Source organism: Haemorhous mexicanus, chromosome Z (genome assembly GCF_027477595.1).
Source record: "Haemorhous mexicanus isolate bHaeMex1 chromosome Z, bHaeMex1.pri, whole genome shotgun sequence".
Classification (NCBI taxonomy): Eukaryota; Metazoa; Chordata; class Aves; order Passeriformes; family Fringillidae; genus Haemorhous; species Haemorhous mexicanus.
Window position 1 is genome coordinate 2,850,256 of NC_082381.1, and position 23,315 is coordinate 2,873,570.

Sequence of the window (23,315 nt, forward strand, 5' to 3'; positions counted from 1 at the left end):
TCTCCTGGCACGATTTTGGCACGATCTAGACGGGAGATGAGCAGGTGTCATAACTTGTCACGTCTGCGCACAGTACACCTACCTGTCCCTTTCTCTTTCTGTGCTGGTTTTCTTATTCACGCTGCGGACTAAAACTTGGTTTTGCTGCGGGACAGGCCGCCTGCCCGCCCAGAGCCCCCGCAGCCCCTCGGGGCAGTCCGGCGGCTCCGAGCCCCGGGCGGTGCCGCCCCGCCCCGCCCCGCCCCGCCCGGCAGCACCGATAAAGCGCCCGAGGCGGGACCGGGGTGGTTGCGGGGCTCAGCCGCGCCGCGGGCATGGAGCAGCGGCGGCTGAGCCCCGGCAGAGCCGAGCGGGGCAGCGCAGCCGAGGGCGCGGCGAGCGGCGGCCGAGGGCGCCTGGCCGAGTCCTGGCGGCGGCTGAGCTCCCGGCGCGGCTCCAAGCGCACCGGAGCCTCCTCGCCCGCGCTGCCGGTGAGTGACCGCGGCCGCGCTGCGCCCTCCCTCCGGGCACCTGCTCGCTCCGGGGGCTGGGGCGGGGGTGGTGAGCGGCAGCCTGTTACGCTTCGGGAAGAGGAATAGCCTTTCCCGTGCGCTGAGCCTGACTTTGTAGTTGTTAGCAGGTGCGGGTCTCCGGTTCGGCTCTCTCCTTGGGCTCCCTGCGGAGCAGCAGCTCGGCTCGCTCCGCTCGGCCGGGAGCGCAGCTGGAGCGGTGGGAAGTGTCTCCCTGCCCTTCGTGCTCTCGTTGTGCGGCCGAGGGGAACAGTGGTAGCAATCGTAAGCGAAAGACCCGAGGGCACGTAAGCAAAAAGCAGGCTTTTGGGAACCAGAGGTTTTCCTCTTGCGTGGGTGTCCCCTTATTGGTGTATCTTCCTTCAGCCAGATCGATGGGATGTGCCAGGTATCTCTGGGGTGGGTAGACAAACATTTTAATGGAGGTGCATGCTGTACTATAGATTGCACGTTAGGAAAATTAACATCTTGACCATAAAGGGAAATTGAGAGAACAAACTGACCATTCAAGCAGGAGTGATATTTATTAGAGTGCTTGATGGCCTGTCTCCTCGGGATCAGAATCCTATAGGTAAGTGCTGAACAAACACACACAAACACAGCTTTTGGAAGAGCTTCTCACTGTCCAAGGACAATCTCAGTTCTGATGTGCTTAGAAACAGCATTGTGTATTCCTGCCTAAAGCGGACTGTCAGAGCTCTGGAGTGATACATCTTATTCAATAGATCAAATGTATAATTTTGAAAATAAACACGTATTTATAAGCTTTTGACCTGGGGGTAAAATGACCACAGGTTGAATTTCAGTAGGGAAAATAATGTAAGGGTAAAGAGAGCTACTGTATAAAGGATGTCATGGCAACAAGAAAGCATCATACAAAGTAACAATATTGTCTTGTGGAGGGGGGACGGGAGTAGCATTGCATTCATCTGTACCATGCTGTAGATTAAAATACTGTAATTTAGGGTGGGGATTTGGAATGGTTTTTTTTAATAAGACATAAACTTTGCAATAGATGGCTTAAATACATGGCTAGAACTCATCAGAAAAATGCAGTGTGCAGTTGAGGGTTGGTGTTGGTTGGTTGGTTTGTGGGAGCATTTTGTTTTGTTTTTTATGAGGGGTTGTTGAGCTTCTGTTGTTCTAAACAAAGTTGTTGTTCTTGTGGCTGAGATGAATTCTTACTCCAGCCAGAACCCTGAATGATATTCAGGTTGGAAGTGTTTCACCAGAATTGAAAGGTTGTATTAATCTTTGCTTAATCTTTGCTTTTGCAGAATCTTTCTGAAAGGATGAGCAACTTTTCCCATTTTTCTTCTCTAAAGTAGTACTATATTGGTGGTTTTTATGTTGATAAATTTTTATTACATTAAGCCCACTAAACTTTATAAAGTGCAGGACAGATGGGAATGACAGATTCTGAATTTTTCATTTTGGTAATTTGTTACGGCTTTTAAAAAATTTTTGTCAGGTTTTTTGAAAACATTGGGTTTTTTTTTTTTTTTTTTGTTGAGAATGGGTAACTATTAGTTTGTCTTCTTCATTTATGTCTTTTTTTTTTTTTATGGAAGAATAGGTTTTCTGAAATCACATTTCAACACTAAGAATAAATCACTTGGAACCACTTTCCAAAGCAATGCCAGAACATAGTAATTCTTAAGACATTTTCCACCAGCACCTTTTTTTTTCCCTCCCTGCTTGCACCCACACTATCCCGGGGGAGGGGGGGCGGGGAGGGAGGGAGGGAAATAAAGTGTAATTTTCCTTTCAACATTGGTGTTTTGGCCTCATCCCCCCAACCTTGTCCCTTTAATTATTTTTTTCTTGGGGGAACTTCTGTTTGTTTGCCACAGTTTACTTTTTAAAGGTTGTCACTTGTCTGAGGAGAATTTTTGGGGTGCAGTGCTGAAGTAGGAGTTTGATACAAGTGATGCTGTGCATGTGTATATTTTGGTTGGTTTTTTCCCTCCAAAATCTATATTTTCTGGCCTTCCTTTTCTTTACACACTTGTAGAAATTGCTGATACTGATGTTTCACACTTATTCATTACTTGTTATATTTTTATTGAAAAATCCTAAGATTTGGCTGCTGTTTTATTACTTTTTTAATTCCCCAAGAATAATTGGTAATATTGTTTCTTTACCAAAATGATCAGGAAGGGGTTTTGGGGGTGGAACGGAGGGGTGTTAAATTTTATGTACCTTGTTTTGGTATTAGTGTTTGAGTGATAGAGAAGGAATTGCTACATTGACAGGAGCTGAAGAAGTGAAGAATATTTGAGATAGAAAAGGTTTGCAAGAGCCAACACTGCCTACGGCACACATGTGGCTGACTCCAAAAGATGTCTAGCTGTGATCTTTGTTTAGAATAACCCTGGTTTCGAGTGAAGGCTTTACCTGTTGAAGGAGCATGGTTATAGCTTTAGAAATAAGGTCTTTTCTGCTTTTGTCCTCTCTCCATCATCTGCTTGTGTAACTCTGGAAAGGGAAAAGAGCGTGGAACACCCCTGTTCAAACTGTTAAAAATTTTGCCATGCAAACCAGCAGATCACATTTGGGATCATGCTGAATTTCTGCCCATAAAGGGAATTTGGACATTTTCTGCCAAGATCTTGAGAGTCATCTGTACTTGCAGCCTCTGAATTATGTGAGTTTTCCAACCCATTTTAAGCAGATGCTGCACAGTGTTCTAGTTCAATAAAAACTGGCTGCTCTGCTCTCTAGTTTCTGATCACAGCAGATTTTTTTATTTTATTCAAAGATTGCTTTTGAGGTGAAATTTCCCCCAGGATATTTACAGTAGCTAAGATACAAAATGGCAAGTGAGAAACGTAAGAACACATGACATAAAACTTTACTTTGCTGTGGCACCAGTGGAATTATAGCTGTGAACCAGGTCATTGGTCCTGTCTTGGATGCTGGAAATCAGATGGGCAGAGTACAAATGACTAATGAGAAGTAATCTCTCCCAGAGATGGCAGAACAGAGCTGTGTGCATGAGGTGTAATCCACTGAGTGAAGAGCTGAATTGCAGGTTTGTTATGGAGCAGATTGAACAAAATTCAGCTTGACCTGTGAGCTTCCCAGTTGTGAATTTGGGAAATCAGATGTCATTTTCCCTTTCTCATTTACTACAGCAAAAGCACCTTTGCCATAAGGCTGGCCAGTCTGGTGAGGAGACGTGGGAGGCACATTACAGCCCTGAGTTGTATGGTAAAATGGTGGAGCAAGGACAGAATAGCAAAAGTACAGGGTTTGGGGGGAGCAATGCCAAGCTTGGGCATGTTAAAGCAGGGTGCAGGGTGTGTACCTGTCTGCACACCGCCCGTGATTCGAGCAGCAGGGCCAAGAGCTCAGCCTGTGGTCAGAGCTGCAGCATTGCTGGGATGCCTGTGATGTGGTAGGGCTGTGACTGATGGAGACAAGCCCTTCAGGAGAGGCAGGCAGGGAAGAGGAGGAACAGGGCTGCCCTTCACATGGAGGAGCAGCTCAGATCTGCATAGAGCTTGTGGGTCAGGGCCAGAGGAGGGATTGTTGAGTGCTTTGGGATGTGTTAGAGATCACTGACCAGGATAAGGAAGCAGATGGAGCTTTCTCTAAATACCCTCCACCCTCTTTGGGAAATGTAATACATCAGAGCACCAGCCATCCAGGAGATTGCTGGAGGTTAAGGAAAACATTTTGTTACTGAATGGTGCTTGAACAGCACACTGTGACCCTGTCCATACAAGGCTGACTTGTTTGCTCATTTTAGCTATTGTATGATTTTTTTTCCAAACAATAGCTCAAATATATTTGTATTTTCTGCTGGCAAGCAGAAACAATGCTCTTACAAGAATTTATTGCTGCAGTTCTTGATGAAGGCATGGTGGTGCAGGTGCTGTAATTGCTAGTGATGGGGGGGAGCTGTTTGTGGGCCTCTGTCCTAAAATGAGTTTTGTCCTGCAACCAAGGAATTTGTGCAGCACAGTGCAGCTTGAAGGCCAAGTCATGTGTGCAGTCCAGCACAGCAGAGGCCAGGGAGTACTCAGATTCCCTGGTGGTGGATCACTGACTCCTCGATGTGCAATGGTCTTTCTGCCAGGATGCCTGTGCCTGGAGGTGATGCAGTGACAGCAGACATGGATAAGGCAGGTCCTCACCACCCATGTCTGCCAGGCCTCTGCACTCACTGACTTGGCTGGAGGAGGAGAAAAGCTCATCAGCCTGAGGTAAAACCAAGGAAGGAGATCTCCTGCAACCCACATCTGGGCACATGAGGGAGCTGACAGTGACAGGAAACAGTGAGTAAGGATTTACCAAGGATCAGTCGTGCCAGATCCAGCTTTCATGCCTTATAATTGGAATGAGAGGAGAGCAGTGGGTGTCAGCTGCCTTTGCTCCACCCAGGCTTCTGTAGCTGGGCTGTGACAATAAAGTCTGGGAGGGATGATGTGCTGGCAGGGGAGGAGTAGTGGTGGAGCCAGGGCTGGTGGAAAGTGAGCTTTTTCCTGTATTGGGGGTTTCACATCCCAACTGGGTGAAGCCCTGAGCCACCTGATCTATCCCTCTCAGCAGCAGCTGGGACTAAAAACCTCCCCAGCCTGAGTTACCTTGGGATTGTGTAAATCTGCATCAGAAAGTCCTTTGAGAACTAATTTACAAGATGCACACTTGCACAGATAGTAACTCTTGCCTGCACTTTGTCTGGTTGAAAATCTTAGAAGTGTGCCTACCCTGGTTATCAGATGTGAAAACACACTCTCAGGAAAAAAAACTGGTAGCTCTAGTCCAGGGCAAGGACTGGTAGAGTAATTTGTCAATACTGTAAGATAGAAAATAACACACTGTCTCTGAAGGAAATATTTATTTTTGTTGTTAATTTTTTAACTTCTTGGTAGCAGAAGGGAGCCCAACTAATCCTGTGCATGAACAATTTGTCATGTATGACAAATTGTACATTTTTTGTAGCTTTTATTTTAGGCAGATGCTTCTTTCTTCTTAATTTTTGCAACTTAAAAGTGGTTTTAAAAAATTTTATATAGTATATAGCAGAGTGTTCTCATGTTTTTCTAAATTTGTTTCTGTGTGCCATGGATGAGCAACACTTTTCCTGACTGCTTATTTGGATGCTTTAGTAATAAAGCTAGAAATTATGACTATTTAAGCTTCGCTTTAAATGAGGTTTACTGAACCTGTATATGAGGTTGTTTTTTTATAGAATTTCTTCTGAATATATTGCCTAGTGTCTTCCTGCAGCTGGCCTCCAATGAGGAAGCCTGTCAAGAAACTTCCTATAATAGAACAGTCCTAAATACTTGTTTAAATCATTGATCTTTGTGTTTGCTCCTTTAGCAGTGGTGGAAAAAATTTTATATTCTATTCATTATTTCTTTGGTGCATGTGTGGACTAGTCTGTTAAGTAGTGTGATTTTTAAAGGTTAGTAATTCATTATGATTTTAGGGATCAGGTTTTTTTATCAGAAATGAAAATGATTTTGCTTTCCTGTTAACATTTTTGTGAAGGTATTCTCTAAGACATGGACCTAGTACTGCCTGATGCTGGACAAACATTCATAAACCTCTATGATTAGTATGAAGTGATTTTGAAATAGCTAAATTTTGTTCTGAAAGGAAAATTTTGGATGTTTGATTTAAATAATTCTGGGAAATGCTTATATAAGACAGCCCTCAGAAGTCCTGTCCGTGCTAATTTATTCTATGACTTTAGATTTTAAGAGTAGTGTCCTGTACTTGGTAGAGCAGAGTGTAATATAGCTGACTGCAGTCATATGTGATGCAAGTAATTCCAGAGCTATAATGGGATTTTTAGCACTAAAGATAAGAAAAACAGGAAAAAAAATTTCAAAACCAAGTGAAGAGGGGAAATGAATTCGCATTAAAATAACAAGACCGAACAGTAGTTCAATTTTCACAATTCTCATCTGCTTGTCTCCCCTGAAAAGACATAAGGGATTATTATATTGAGGGCATAGCATGTAAGAGAATCCCAAAGACTGAAGTTATTTTGCTCTTTTTCTTCCTTTCTTATGGAGATAAAAATCATAATTATTAATAAATAGCCTATTCTGTAACTGAAATGAAAGTACATGTATTTCAAAAGAAGGTGGTTGTTTAATAATTAGAATGATAGAGTCAAATTCCATAAGCAGAATTTAAAAACTTTTTGTAATTGGGGATTTCTGTCTTTATCTGATTTACTTCTTTGGGGCCTGATAATTTTTAAGTGGTGGCTGACCTCCCTTTTTAATAAGAGATTGATTTCCAGAATATCCAGAATGAATAGACTTCTTTTGAATCTTGAGCACTTGCAGTTGTATGCTGGATGTGGATAAACTTGTGCCTCTAAGAGTTGCTCGTGTAGGAGGTGCTGTTGTCCATGACCAATCCACAAAAGGCAAAACAGGCTTCTGAAGGCTGGCTTTCCTGTAGGGTGCTTTATCTGTTATCTTTCCCTACACTGGCTCAGGTCCTTGAAAATAATGGAATTAATTAAAAAGAGAAATATCTTTAAATTACAGAGAACACTTAGAAGCGAGGAAAAAAGAAGAAAAAAAAATACTAGTGTAAGGAGATGAGAAAGCTCTAGACCTGTGACAAGGAGCATGAAAACTTCTGTCTAGATAAGGGGACAATTTTACTTTTCACTTTTTTTTTTCTCTATGGTTTTGTTTTTGCCATAGGATGCAGCTACTGTGAGGCTAGTACGTAGGCTTTTGGAATTTATATGAAGCTCATGGGATGTTTTATTCATCACAACATAATACAGAGAAGTACTTCTTAATGACAAAATTGGTTATGAAAGCAGGAGTACATTTTAGCTTGCACAACTTAGTCTAATACTGGTTGGGCAGTGAGAGATGTGACCTCTTATAACCTGTTTTCTGTGTAGCTGAAAGCAACTCTTTCCAGACATAATTTATTTCTTCTGATGAAGCAGCATGTCAACAATCCTGTGACATTTCAAAATGAATGTGGAAAGAAGAAGAGTCTTATTATTTCCTGGTATATCTCTTTTTTCCTGGTATTCTTATGTTCTTTTTGCTTTTAGATAACATAATTGCTTTAATGACATAATGGAAGTGTTTTGTGGAGAGTATTCAAAATAGGTAATCTCCTGTAGCAATTTTTTAAAGTTTACTGTGAATATCAGAGAAACTGACATGTTATGAAACCCTGTGAATCACAGTGACTGCTGAGGTGAAAGGAGAAAAAAATTAGAATATTTTGCCAAAATAAACAAGCAAATGAAAAGTTTCTGCTTATGATTGCCAGATTATAAGTGCTTTCTCTCTAGAAATACTGTAATAAAAAAAGCATCTGATGATAATATGTTAATTCATTATAGCTGTTTATTCTCAATATCTAAATATTTCCCCTGAGTGATTAATCAAATATACTCAGTTGGAAGGGACCCATCAGGATCATCGAATCCAATTCCTGGTCCTGTGCAGGACATCCCAAGAATCACACCATGTGCCTGAGAGCGTTGTCCAAAAACTTCTGGAGCTCAGGCCTGATGCTGTGACCACTTTCTTGGGGAGCCTGTTCCAGTGCTCAGCAGCTCTCTGGGTAAAAAAAAGCCATTTCCTGATATGCAACCTCAACATCCCGTGACACAGCTTCATTCTGTTTTCTTGAGACCTCTCACTGGTCACAAGCGTGAAGACATCAGTCCCTGCCTCTTCATTTAACCTTAAAAGGATGTTGAAGACCACTATGAGATCTCCCCTCAGTCTGCTCTTCTCCAGACTGAAGAACCGGAGACACCTCAGCCCCTCCTCATACAGCTTCCAGCTCCAGACCCTTCACCACCTTCCTTGCCCTCCTTTGGATGCTCTCTAACAGCTCAATGTCTGCTTTATGCTGCTGTACCCAAAACTGCCCCCAGCACTCGAGGTGAGGCTGCCTCAGTGCAGAACAGATCAGGACAATCCCCTCCCTTGCCTGGCTGGAGATTCTGTCCCTGATGCCCCCCAGGATACACTTGGCCCTCCTGTCTGCCAGGGCACTGCTGGCTCATGTTCAACTTGCCGCTGACCAGGACCCCCAGGTCCCTTTCTGCAGCACTGCTCTCCAGTCTCTTTCTCCAGTTTGTGTGTACAGCCAGGATTGCCCCTCCCAGGTGCAGCATCCAGCACTTCATATGGTTGATGTTTACTCAGCTCACTAATTTCTTGTGGTCTCTCTGCAGGGCCTCTCTATCCTTAAGGGAATCAGCACCACCTTCCAGGTCAGTGTCATTGGCAAGCTTAGTATGCCTTTAAATCCCTTGTCCAAGGTGTTGAAGAGAGGTGGGCTGCGGGTGGAGCCCTGTGGAGCCCCACTAATGAGCAGACTCCAGTCTGATGTCACCTCACTTACCACAACTCCTTGTGCCCAGCCCATCAGCCAATTGCTCACTTATCAGGTAATGTTCAGCTGTCTGCTGGACATCTGGACATTTGTCTGGAAGGAGAGACAGTTTCCAAGGCTTTGCTGAAGTTCAGAAAAATTACCTTTACTGGTTTTCCTACATCAACCCAGTGGGTTACCCTGTTATAGAAGGCAGTCAGTTTTGATCAGCAGTTCCCCCTCAGGAAGATGTGCTGGCTGTCACTGATGACTGTGTTGTTCTCCCAGTGTTTTTTCAATACTTCCCAGAATAATCTTTTCCATGGTTTTACCAGGCACTGAAGTGAGACTGACTGCCTGTAGTTTCCAGAAGCCTCCTCCTTGATCTTTTTGGAAATCAGAAGAAAGTTTCCGGCTTCCAGTCAGCTGAGACCTCTCTGGGTTCCCAAGACCACTCCACAGTCATTGAGGAAGGCTTTGTGATGGCACCAGCCAGCTCTTTGGGTACTGTCAGATGGATCTCGTCAGATTTGTAGGGATGCAGCCAAGTAGTTTAGCACTAAGGTGACTCTAACCTAGAATGCTGAAATTGTTTTTCTTTGGAAAAGCTGATCTGTTAGAATAGGTTTCACTATTTGCTTTTTTTATTCTGAAGGTTGTTATGATGGAGAGTCCAAATCTGTAGTGGCTTTAACTCATTCAGATTTCTCTGCTTCTGCAGTGTAAGCCAACTTTTGCTGTTAAAGGTTTCCCAGATACCAGAAGTTCTTTACAGTCAGATGTGCTCCTAGGTAATTTTGCTAGTGGTCTCTCAAGAGAAGAGGATACAAGAAAAGGAAATACCTGTGACTGGATGACTTAGAATTTCAAAGGGCCTGGTAGGAAGCTCTGTGCCTCATAAAGTTGTCATAGGAAATGACTAAGACTATAGTAGTATCAGAAGTTGTGAATGAAGCTTGGAGACAAGTGGAAAGCTATTGAGGCAACAAGGCAGGCAAGTGAGACTTCATTGAGCTCAGCAGTGAGGATGGATGCAGTGAGATTCACCTCACAGCATGAGCTTATTTCTTCTCCCATTCAGTTATCAAAATTGTGACAGGGCTGCATTGATTCAATAAAACTGTTTTGAAGATGGCAGTCTTTTGGTTTTAGATGTGCTTTTTGGTTTCAAGTAAGTATATCTCCAATGTTTACGTATTAGAGCTATTTTAAAAATTATTGTGAAAAAACATCTGTTGATCTCTTACACTGACAATGGAAGAACACAGATGCTGTGTTGTATGAAAACACGATCAGAATTCAGGCTTTCAACCCATGTGGACAAGGGCTAAAAATCTCAAATTCATTTTTGACACAATGTGTTTGAAGTTGGTTGGGTATGCTCTCGTACTGAGCACATAAAACCTTTAATTATAAGAATGTGAAAGTCTAAGGGTACTATAAAGTTTATGAACTCATGAACTTCATGAGTTCATAAAATTAGTTCACATAGGCCATTGAGAAGGCAGGCTCCTTAGTTATGATTGTTCTCTGTAAGTAGATTTGACAACCTTACTAGAAGTTAAGGTAGTTATTTCTCTGGAGTACTGAGAGGACGTTGGAGGTGTCTTGTTTCACTCTGTTGCATCAGGCACGTCTTGATGTAATAATTTATTCCTCTGTCAGTGTCAGAGTGTGACAATATAGCAGCCATTTCACATTCCAGCTAGGGTGGCATTACTCAGGCTACAAACAGTTGCACTGCCTACAGTTGCTGAAAATCTAAGTAATTAGGCAAATGCAGAATACAAGAGGTGGGTTGCAATGCACAGCAGTCTTAATGGTGCAGAGGAAAGTGCTTTCATTAACTGAGACACAGTGCTGTTAATAATGTTAATTTTCTGAAGTGCTTTAAAGAGGGTACAACTAGCAAAACTGCCAAACAATCACAGAAGGATATTATTCAAAACCTAACCAGTGGATATCCTTCCATTAGTAGATTATCAAATAAGTGTTGAATCTTAATTCAGTAAAGAAACCCTTCTGTGATTTTGGTTTGTCAAGGTTTGGCTTTTCAAGGGTTTTTCTCATTGTTATGAACAAGATGCTTCTAGGCTACAGAGATACTGGTTTGGATTTTTTTTTTTTTTCCTTACAGACACAAGGTAATTACTGCATGCCAAGTAAACAATGACTATGAGATATAAGCCCAAGTTACTACTTGCATCTCTGTAACTGAGTACAGCCTTGCCCTTTCCTTGTGGTACCTCAATGAGACAGCCACAGCAAAGTAGAAACTTTGTACAAAAATGTCTGTTAAAGGAGAAGTTTGCCTTAGCTGTTTAATCTGTCTTTTTAGATAGGGGTGAGGATAAAACCCAGCATCCTCACTGCTGCATACTTTTGGAGGGTTTTGTAATTCAAAGAGGAAATCAGATTCCTGTGCATGATGATTTAATTTGGCTTAAGAAAAAATGCAACTTATCCAGCTTCTGTAGATTGCTTTTTGCACTCACCAAAATATTCTTGTGCTTCTCTTTTCTCACCATAATCACTTCTTTTTCCACATTTCATACTTTATCACTGGCAAAACTGTCTGAAACTCCCACAGTTCAGTCTCCCTTTTAAGGAATTAATTGTATTTAAAAAATGTCAGGTTTTTCTTGGAAATCAGTGGTTTAGCTGTGTGTGCCTTTACTGGACTGTTCTTTGCATGAGTTAGCTGTCCTATTCTTTCCTTCAGACTTTCTGCAACACTGTGACTGCCATGTCTATGCCTATTTTTCTCTTCCCACTCCAGTTTTCATATATATATATAGATGTATGAATGTGTGTATATAGATTTGCATACAAAGTATTTTTGAAAGATGAGTCATAAGGATGTATTTATATTGTGCTATTTTTGAAGAATAAGCAAAGTGCTATTAAACTGAGAAGCATTGATGGGCTCATCCCACTTTTTAATTTGGTTTCTTTTCTATAGACAAGTACAAGATACCTGAAGCAATGTCTCCGTACCACAATATCTCCTACCCACTAATGTTTTTTTTTTTTTTTTCTTACTGCCTTTCCTCTTTTGTTTCATTTTCTTAGAAACAGCAGTATATTTAATAGGATGCTCAAACTGGTACCTGGCTCTTTCTGAGTCAGGCAAGTTGAGGCGTGGGCTGGAGCTTAGAGTTGTCTCAGACTCCACCTGTCAGAACTGAAGGGGCTGGTGAAAATGTCTGGTACTCCTGTGCCTAGTTGGGGGTCTTATGACATAAAACAAGCCATTTAATGTTGAAACTGGAGGCAAGGCTTTAAAAAGGTGCCTGTCCAAATATGTGTTCTGTCTGGCTTTTTCCTCTTTGATTATTTATTTTTTAACTTCTGGCAAAGGTTAAAAGAATGTAGTGACAAGTTTGTATAAGGACATTTCCAGCTGCTCATTTGGCATTGTAGCAGGATAGTAAGTGATTCTCATTTCTGGGCAGAAAGTGAGATGGTCTCTAATAGAACTAGTCTCAGTTAATATTATTTAGTGTCATGATTTTGAGGGTAATCTTCAGTTTGGCACTGAAAATATATGGTGTGTGCCATCTTCATAAAGATTAAAGTATTTTTTAATTTTCTATTGGCAGCAAATGTAAAAAAAAATTGAATCCTAGCATCTTACAAGACTGTTTTGCTTCACTTAATAATGTAGCATTAGAAAGCTATAGCTGATTGTGCCTCCTCTGCTAATGACCCTGCTGCATATTATGCTGTTACTACAGGCAGCGAGGGAGATCATGGTTTATTGCTAGGCTGTTTATTGGGATGGGTGTTCTACTAACAGCTGCTCATCTCAGTAGAGTGGATGCTAAAGGAACACTTAAATTAAATTGAGAAAACTGAGGATCTTTTGTTGTTCCAGTAATCTGAGTAGATGAGATGCCCATACCATCATAATCGGATCTAATCCACTGAGAGTATGGTCTCGGGTTCATTCTGTTAAAATCCTTAAGTGTTTTCTTAATTTGTTTTATTAATGGCTGAACTTCAGCTGCTGTAATTGCCAGGCCTCTGGATCTTGATGCTCCCCTTAAAGAGAAATCAGTGCTCTGCTGCCAGATAGGGAGGAGATGATAAATCTCAAATTTTGTGAGGTAAATCAGCTGTTAAAATCTTGATTCTGCTGGAAACATACTGTTAGTGTGATAGCTGTGTATTTATTCACACAACACTTAAAATTTGTGTTAAGGGCTGGTAATGGACAAACAGCTGATTCAGTGCCTAATGAAGTGGATATGAAAAGTATAGCTAACAGATATTACCTGGGAAGTATTCTACTTGCCTCCACCTGTCCTTGTTCAGTGGAATTTTTTTATTTTTTATGGTATTTTCTAGATATCCCACAGCTGTTTTTCCATTCAGAGATCCAGCGTATCTGGGGTACACATGGGTAAGGAATCTAGCACATCCATGGTAGATCTGCTAGAAAACAAGTGTTTTCAATAGTGGCTTGTGTGTAAGTGGTACATTGGGCATCAGATGTGTGGTATTGTTCACAAGGGTCCCAGGATGAGGGAAGCGACGAGAAAGTTGACTCCATGTATCAGAAGGCTTGATTTATTATTTTATGATAGATAATATATTAAAACTATACTAAAATAATAGAAGAAAGGATTTCATCAGAAGGCTAAGGGTAAGAATAGAAAAGGAATGAATCACACAGGCTTGTCTCTGACCGAGACAGTCTGGGCAGGTGAACTGTGATTGGCCCTTAATTAAAAACAACCAGATGAGACCAATCACAGATCCACCTGGTGCATTCCACAGCAGCAGATAAGAATTGTTTACGGTTTGTTCCTGAGGCCTCTCAGCTTCTCAGGAGGGAAAAATCCTAAGGAAAGGATTTTTTCTAAAACATGTCGGTGACACAGATGCACTTTAGACTTCTCTGGGCTTTCATACACATGAAACATGTAAACTGTGTCACACATGTCAACAGCATGTCAACAGCTTTATTCTTGAAAAAGTCACAGGGCAGGGCAGCTGTAGCTCTCACTGAAGAATGAACCACATATTCATGCCCACATTTTAAGCAGTGACTTGCTATATTAGGAATGCATCCTGTTGGTTACTCTAAAACTCCTGGAGGGCTGATATAAGATGGAAAAAATAGGACATTTTAAAAGTCTCTTAGAAATTTTTTTGATGCCAAGTTGCAGTAATGCAGGCAACCTGCTCTTTTGATTTCTTAAAGACTGCTCTGAGATATAACAGTCTTAATTTCAATTAGTTTAAATTTCAAGGCAAGCACTATTATTTTCACATTGCTTTTAGGAATGTCTTTGTGCAGATGACCATGTGCTTTTTCCTTGTCTACTTCAGCGTGATATGAGGAAAGTGAGAGGTCAGAAATTCTGGCTTAATTATTTGCATTATTTCATTGCAAGAGAGGTCACAATTGAACTGCTGAATTGTTACCCCAACAAAGGTAAGATGAAATTAGGAAAGGGAATATTAATTAGAATATATTTTAAAGCATGACAATTCAAAGATGTTTTTTGTGGATTTCAAAGTCAGTAAATTTAAAGCGTATAGATGTTAGAGAAGTATATGCAACTAGTAACTATTTATAAAGTGCTTGAAGAAAAAGTTACTCTTGATATATACTGTTATTAATTTTTCACTTGTAATCTTAGAAATATTTATGACAGAATTCTCAACTGAATTTGGAACATGTCAGCAGATGTCAACAGAAATTCAAGAAAAGAAATTCCAATTAATCTGTTTTCAGCATATAGCTAGGCCTGCCCTTTCAGAAAAGCTTTTGGGAGAAAAAGGGAAGCAAACAAATAATAAAAAAAATAAAATTGAAGGACATGTCTCATGGCTATTTTCTCTCCACAAAGAGAACTGAAATTTTTGTTGAACACAGTCATCCATTTGCCAGACATTGTGGGATGTGTCTGGAGAACATTGGCAAAAAAATTGAGATCTTTCGTTACTGTTGTAGAAAAACACACATGTGTTAAGACATGCATAAATTGTACAGGCTACCTCTTGCAGCAAATGGACTTAAAACCAAAAATTTTTAAAATTAAAAAAAGTGCTCAATGTCAAGTCAAATGCTTAGGCTATTCAATTCTGAAGCAGAGTTCTTTCTGTTGGAATGAATCTTACTTGAGTGTCTGCAGTGCAAAGTGTATATCTGATTTTTGTATATTGCACAAAATTTTCCATTGAAATGTAATTTCACTTGACAACATCACATGAGAACTGATTCACACACGTGGATATACAAGATTAGATTACAGGCCATAATAATAAATAATTTTGTTTCAGCCTTGTTGGAAAACAGCTCCTAGCCTGTAAGTAAGTCTTGAGCAGAGTCCTCAGAAGGAGAGCAGAAATAGTCTGTCTAAGCAGCGTGGGAGAATAAATATTAGTCTTCTGGGTTTCAAGGCACCTATGTGCAGAATGTGATTTCAAAGTCTCTTGCCTATCATGTCCTCTGAATTTTTTGCTGTTAAACGTGCTCTACATCACTACAGGTGCTGAACTTCTGCAGGGTTTCATTGTGTTTTCTTTTGTGATGGAGATTATTTTCACAGATGGAAATGATCTGTTTAATGAAATTCTGTGTGTGACTACAGCAACTCTTGATTTACCCTGAGTAATGTGTGCTACCATCTCCACAAAGCCTTCCTTCCGTGATACTTGGAGGAAGGATTTTGATTCCTCTTTAGCTGCATTCTCAGTATGTTACTGCGAGCCAATGGGCTATTCTTGCTTAGCCAGGATAATACCTGGAAGAGAAGCATAAGACTGGTTTGTCAGGTAAATAGTAGTAGGATCTAAACGTTCAGAAGAAAGAAAACCAAACATTGCCATTTCTGAATTTGGCCACACTTTATGTGCTAATATAGTTATACTGTGTGACTCTACAGTCTACATTGTGCAAAAACTGCCTTTGTCAAAAATACTTATCCTGGCATTGTGTTGAGCATGTGTATCCTTGAGTACCTGGAGCTGTGCTAGATATCCCAAGAGAAAAAGGGCTGATGCATCAGAGAAATGCAGTCTCAACTCTCATTTGTTCTAAGATGCATCCAGTCACAGTCTGTAGGGGACTTAGAAAATTCCTTATCAGTTTCCAGATGACAGATAACTGTGCAATCATGCTTTAGCAAATTTGTGGCTGTTAGTCATTTTAACATCTACACTGTGATTCATCTTAGGCTCAAGAGCTCACTTACACAAGCTTGTTTTTACTTCTTTGGGGGATTTTTTAGGAAATGCCTGTTAGAATTAGAGATGCCTTTTAGAGACCTGCTAGAGGACAGCACCTGCCTAGAGCTTGTTTAATGTGGACAAAACCTCAGCTACTTCCAGTTGTTTGCCCTGCAACCATAAGGGGCCAAAATTTATTGAAATTGTGAAAGGTGTCTCTGCATTGCTCTGTCTACTTCTCCATTCTTCAGGCATCTTTCTAACTCTAGAGACCTTTTTGCTTAAAAAAGAAGCAAATCCTCTCTCCACCCTTCACCCCATTTTCTTTTCATAAATGGTTAGATAGTACAGTTTACTGATACATAATTTCAAAATTTCTCTCTCCCGTGGATATATTTCTTGATACCTCCTAGGATTTGGTGGCGTGTATCTTATCACCTAATCCTCTTGTCTCTTCACAGCTGTTGCATATATAATCTTGCCCTTTGTACTACCAAATGAACTTTCTTCTGCTGGCTAACATATATAGTCAGGTGCTTCTGTGTGACTGGTACTTTCCAAAATTCTGTCTTTTAAAAATGTGACTGGTGCTGCTGAAACAGTTTTTTTACATGAAGGCAGCTTATGAAGCTGAGGAATAAAACTGTACTTGAGAATGAAACATGAGGAAACCTGCTTGTAATTTCCCTCTTGTCTAACATGTTTTTATGCATATCCTTCTACGTAGTTTTGACTTTCTTTAACAATTTAATCTCCTGTAGTTTATCTAATCTCTTGCTAGGTGTCATATCAAATGTTTCATTTCAATCAGAAGAATAAAAAAATATTGTTACATTTCCTGTATAGTCAGCAATCTGGCCTTTTTTATCCAAGGAGGCTATTTGGTCCATCCAACAAGCTTAATTTGTGCCGGATTTCCTCAAATTATTGTCCTAAACCTAATGGAAACAGCTAGCTGGTTTTTTTGCACAACTCTATGAAAAAGTCAGGGAGTTTCTTTTTTTTTTTTTTTTTTTTTTTAGTTTTGGGGAGGATCATCTGGAAGTCTTGGGAGTACCTGAGTTGTCCTCCTGAGACTCTCACAGCACTGCTGATAAAGCCCTGCTGATAAAGTTTAGTCCTGCGCTTAACTGTGTAATTTTATTGAGGAACCAGAGAGACCACAGCAAGGATAAGGTGTGGCATTCATGTTCCTCAAGCAGCCTTTTGATTGTCATTTGCATTAAAATGTTGAAAAACTCCCACATATGTGTATCTTTTAAGTAGTCTGCTTACAGTGGAATAACTTATAATTAAAAAATAGTCCTGAAACCTGACATATATTTGGCTTTACATTGCTGTTACATAAATTTCTAGGCTTTGTAAATGCAGGCACTGTCATTTGTCATCCAAGTTTGACAACTTAGATGAATTTTCCTACTGAAACAAAGGTTTTAACTACTGAAAGCATTTGACAATATTTCTGCTGGCAGAGGATGGCTCCCATCCTTTCTTGTTGTGAGATCTTGTTTTCTATTCTTCTTTTTGTGTATGTGATGGTTCCAGGGAAGAAACCAGAGTCATTCTAGTCAGGGAGGCAGGAGAAGAATTTTGTAAGTGGAGCCTGTGAAGGAGCTGAAATTGGAAGATAGCAGTTCAAGTGGCAAAGGAGGTTTATGTGCACAACACAAGCCAGAGGAACATTATGACAACACATGATTACACCAAATGTAAGCATGTGGGCAAAGCCTTGAAATGTCCATCAGGAACATGAATCCACCTAAAATTGAAATCAATTGTATGCTGTAATTTAGATGCTGCAGATATGCTGGAATACTTGGGAGGAGCCACTGCAAATCCCTAAAGCCATTTTCACAGACCAGTCACTTGAACTGTAATTTTTTGCTTTAAAGTTTTCGTGCTAAGCAGGAGCCACAGACTTACCAGAGGTGTGTGGCTTGTTTTTAGTTCTGTGTCCTGATAAGAAGCTTGGACACATCAAAACCGTGTAGCCAGGTATAATTCTAGCCATCGTGCCTCTTCCTTGTTGAGAAGTGATAACCATTGGAAGGTCTCTTCTATTCTATTTTGTCTGCAGTGCTTCAAAATCTCCATGAAGGGGCAAGGCATGCACGGATGACAAGGAGAAAACTCAGTCTTTTTTTACTCCAAATACACATGTCAGTATGATTTACAGGTTTAGCCTTTATAGAAATTATCTTATTTGTATAGCCAGAGGGAAGAAAGTAACGTGTGGCCCTTGGGGTTAGTGGCAGAACCTAGCATTTCAGAAAGTTGCCTCCAGAGCCTGATGAAGTTAAACTGTGTTCCAGGTTCTACTCCCTCTTGTATTCTAAATGAAATACAGTTTACAACTTTGCTTTGCTGTGGTCACCTCAGTCATATCAATAATGTTCCTAGATACAAACTACAGTTTGTAAGATTGCATTATTTCCCCTGTTTGTGGCAAGTGTTTGCTCTCATGTGACTCACTGCCATAGATTACCTCATCAGGCAGGGCTCAGGTTAACCAATGGTTCAGTAATAGTTTTGACTGCTGTGTATAAACGCTTCTACCATGAGGATTTTTGAACTAAGCAGACTTTAATAGAAAAACTGGCTGTTGTCAGAGGTGAAGACACTCCCTGGGTGTCTTTATTGCTGCATGGGTGTCACTGTATGATTTGTGCAATATTGGTGAGGAGAATCCCCTCAGAAATCCTGGGGGACTGAGCCTGAGCATGGGGGTTAGACTACATGATCTCCCAGAGGTCTCTTCCAATACTGAACATTCTGTGAAAATACCAAACTAAAACTATTTCTGTTACAACATTTATCCCTCTTAAATCTTCTTCTTAGTCTTGTGCTCTGAAGAGAATTTTCAACATTTAAGGAAATATCAGATAGAATTGCATTAATTGAATTAATGGAATGGGCAAAGGGCAGAAACAGTATAGATTAGTGCATGAAAGTGTAATCTAATTGAGCTGAGAAAAGTTTAAGATTCTTGTTTCAAAAGCCATACAGAGGCCTTTAGAATTTCTATTACTGTTTTAATTTTGATATGTGTATTCTGTGTTTTGTCATATGTATCAAGCTACTGTATAATTTGGAGTAAAAATTCAAATGGTAGGGTATCCGAATTTTCCTAACTTTCCTCTCTGGATGTACTTGCAGTCATAAAATGTAATAAATTAAAAATTCCTACATTAACAAGTGTTTTTATGTACTTGGCTATAATATTTTTGCTGTAAATATGTTGCACAGTGTTTTATGCAAGAGGGTTTAGAAGCACTGTTTCTGAACTGCTTACACATATTCATCCAGCAGCACTCTTCTCCAGTGCAGAGGGTTCCTATTGAGGGCTAATTGCAAACAAAAAACTCATCACTGCAATATGTAGTTTAATTTAACCCCTCTGGATGACAAGAAATATCTACCTGATTTTAGAGTCAACTTAAGGCAGAGCAGCTGCCAAGATGCAAGTTTTAGAGAAATCAGTAAAAAGCCAAAACACTCTCCTAGATAAGGAAGGCTGGAGGGCAGGGTGGGGTTCTGAGCAACCTGGTCTAGTGTAAGGTGTCCCTGCCCACAGCAGAGGGTTTGGAAGGAGATGGTCATTAAAAGGTCTCTACCAACCCAAACCATTCTGTGATTCTATGAATGGAGAGCAAAGTCTGGGAAAACGTTCTTTCAGTCCTGCCACTGAACAAAGCTGATGTTCCAAAACTGGAAAAAACCAAATGCAATGCTAGTCGGTTCGTCTTTAGATCAGCAAGTTATGCCAACTACACAATCCTTTGAAAATAAATTCTGAATTAGTTGCACATGTGTATTTCTAGAAAAAAAGAAAAACCAAAACAATGAAAAAACCAATAGCTGAACATTAAAGCTATAGTATGGAAAGAAGACAGACTAGGTCAGATTGCATAAGCAGTTTCTCCACGCAAAGAAGTGCTGTAGTTAAAAAAGTATTACAGTAATATTGCATTTATTTTCAAGAATATGAGGGATGAGGTGGATCTTTATGATTTTTTTTTGTCTCACTCCAAATTATTAAATACCAACTTTTGCTTTCTGGGGTATGAGAATATGCATTATTTATGGTACAGAGAGGACAAAAACTTAGAAGAAGTTTTAAAATACTGGCACCATTCCAGGAAAAGACTAAAATCTAAACATGGGGCAGGTGCCTTGTGTAATTTGTGGGTTTGTTCTTTTCCAGGCCTTAATCATCGTATCTATAAAGGGATATCAATAATGCAAACATATATCTATTTCTAAAAAAAAAATCAGTAATAAATTTGTAGCCTTCATATATTATACAGATTACTGAACCATATCAAAACTAAGGGAAGAGGCTTAGTTATGTGCATGTTCTGCATTCTTCCTTATGATTTCCTCATCTGGAATGGGATCTGCCAGAGTCCTTGGCATCATTAGACCTCTACTCAGCACACGGCAAGAGGGGTGTGATGACATGATTTTCAGTGCAATCTCTCCCAATCACAGATGTGTTTAGACAGTCCTGTCTGTCATTCATACTATATCTGAACAGATTGGGCCCCTGAAAAAGTTTCTGCATTTCATTCTGCAAGCTGGCATGCCAAAAACCAAACTCCTTGTTGTAAATTTATGTGCAGTTTCCCCCATGAAGGACTCATGGAAGGGTTTCTTTGAACTGTGCTGCCGTGGTGTGTGCTCAAGCATGGGCTTCGTCTGCTGACCTCCCAAGGGTCTCTGGGATGAAGAACCATAATAAGGGAGATAACAGGCCCCTTTGTGTTTTTTTTTTTAATGAACTCATTCTACTTAGAGCATAGTGAGATTCTGTTCCTAATCTTGTCTTCTGTGTCTCGATTTAAACTCCAGAACTCACAGCAAAAGTAGAGGAGACAGGTGTTTTAGGCTAACACAGCCAGATTAGAGCTGTTTCCTTTCCTGAAAAAGGTGATCTCTGTTTAATGACTTTTTTATAGCTACTACAAAATGTAAATTGAATTTTGAACACATTTTTTAAATATTTTATGAAAAATTATGTCATTTTTGAAACAGAGTTTTTGCTTTGCAGAATCTAGATAAATTCCTTGAAGAAACTGGGCTGTTGTTGAGGTCCCAGTCAGCTTTACCTTGGCCTAACTTTTCACAACACTGAATTTCTTCCTTCAATATGTTTTCTAATTAAGAGTTTGTGAAAGGACCCTCAAAATATTTATCTAGAAACAATTTTTGTTCCTATTCATCAATAAATAATCATGAAATGGCACCAAATTCATCACGAGAGATCCCCCAGTGGTGTTGAGCAAGTTGTCCAATCCTCAGGTCAGAACAGCGTCAGCTGCAACAGGTTGCTTAGAAGTGTGTCCACTTGATTCTGGGTATCTCCAAGGACAGACACACCACAGGAATTCATTGTACAAGTTGTGCCAGTCCATAACCATGATAACCCTGAAAAGGCTTCTTCTCCTTTTTAAGTGGAATTTCCTGTATCTCAGTGTGTGCCCGTTGCCTCTTGTCCTGTCACGGTGAACCACTGAGAAAAGCCTTGACCCTTTTCTCTCTTCATCAGGTATTTGGATATATGTCGATAAAATCACTCTGAGCTGTCTCTTTTCCAGCCCAGCCCTCTCAGCACCCCCTCGTATCACAACAGCTGCTTCAAGCCCTTCACCACCTTCATGGCCCTTTGCTGGTCTGTCTCCAGTGGTTCCGTGTCTCTCTTGTGGTGGGGAGTCCGGAGCTGGGCACTGCACTCCAGGTGCTGCCTCACTGCTGCTGAGTACTGGCAAAGGACCATGTCCCTTCTCTTGCTGGCAGTGGTCTTCCTAATGCACTCAGGATGACCTTGGTCTTTGCTTTGTTGTCCGCCAAAAACCCCACAGCATTTTCTGAAAAGACACATTCCAGTCAGCTTGTGCTGGGGCCTGAAATTATTCCTCCCATGGGACGGGAGTTGGCACTTCCTTTTTTGAGGGCTACCAACTGAGGCTGCTGTCAGCCTGTTTCTCCAGCTTGTCGGGGTCCCTCTTGCTTGCAGGACACTCATTTGCTTGCAGGCCCTCATCCCACATTTATGTCATCTGCAGGTCTAATGACAAATAGGTCTGAGTAGAAAAACCTAGTTGCCCTGATCTAGATTACTGCATGAAAATGACTTAGTTTCCTTTCTCAAAATGCTTCAAAATTGTTCAAAATGCTTCAGTCTAGGATGTTGCTAATGTGATTCTGTGAATTAATTTTGTCAATATCTTCAGCTCTGTCTTTTGATTACTACCACATCCCATGCTGAGAAGGACAAATCCTACATCTGCCGTCAGCTCAGAAGTCTTTGAATATGTAATTGAAACTGTTGGTCAGTCACTGAAATTCTTAATGGTATTCAGAGGTTCCAGTAGATTGATAATCTGATCAGATGTCCCTGTTTTCAGGGACAATTTCAGACCAAATTTCTGAGCTCTCAGAGTCCATAGGTAACAGGCTAGGAAGGGGATTTGTTCTCCCAGGTCAGTAGCATGCCAATGAAGTGCCTTCTTTTCAATATTTGATTGCTTTTTAAACTATATCTGGCTATATGAAATTGCTGGCTTTTTCTTCTTTATTTTACTTGAAACAGGCCATCATTCATAATTATATGGTATGAAAACATTTGATGTCAATGTGATTTGAAGTGTAATTTGAATTTTTAGTAAACAGTGGAACAGCTCTTTTTTTTGTGGTATATCCTTAAATATAATCAAATATAGGAGTTTTGATGAGGGATATTCAAGGTTTTTTTATATTGCTCTTGCAAGGGGAAATGAAGAAAACGTGTCTAGCAGTAATTTATGCTGAAGAGTAAGTTGTAATTCAGTTTGAGAGGTATTTAATAGAAACTTTTCTTAGCAGCCTTTATTTTTCTTTCTTCTTAGAAGTAAGTCGGCTCCTCTTAAGTTCAAATTAGCACTTCTAAGCCAATTCAAATAAATTTCAGTGGAGGATTCTTGGGATATGCTTGGGATTCAAGGAAGTCTTTATGTTACATCCTTCCTTTCTTTTCAAGATGAGAAATACTGTATCATGACTTATCACGCTTTGGAAATAAAAGTGAGATTCTAATACTCAGTGATTCTTACTCCTGGTAAAGAAAAGGAAATATTTTACTGCATCGGATAGCATTAATTTGCACAAGCGCATGTGAAAGTAGACTAGGCCTTTTTAAATAAATCCTGTCATTTAAATTACCTTCTTGTATTGTTCTTTGATTGTGGGATTATTACAAAGCTAAATGAAATTGCCTGAAAACCTCTGGCTACTTTTATACTCAGTGTTTGC

The 23,315-nt window shown here is 40.3% G+C and overlaps 1 protein-coding gene across 1 annotated transcript in view; it reads left to right on the forward strand.

The window, feature by feature from the left end:
- The first annotated feature begins 314 nt into the window (after positions 1 to 314).
- The window catches only part of TRPM3 (transient receptor potential cation channel subfamily M member 3), a 381,850-nt gene continuing 358,849 nt past the window's right edge, over positions 315 to 23,315 (forward strand). Inside the window, exon 1 of the mRNA XM_059873453.1 lies at positions 315 to 470. Coding sequence (XP_059729436.1) covers positions 315 to 470 — 156 coding nt within the window. The remainder of the gene's footprint in view (positions 471 to 23,315) is intronic.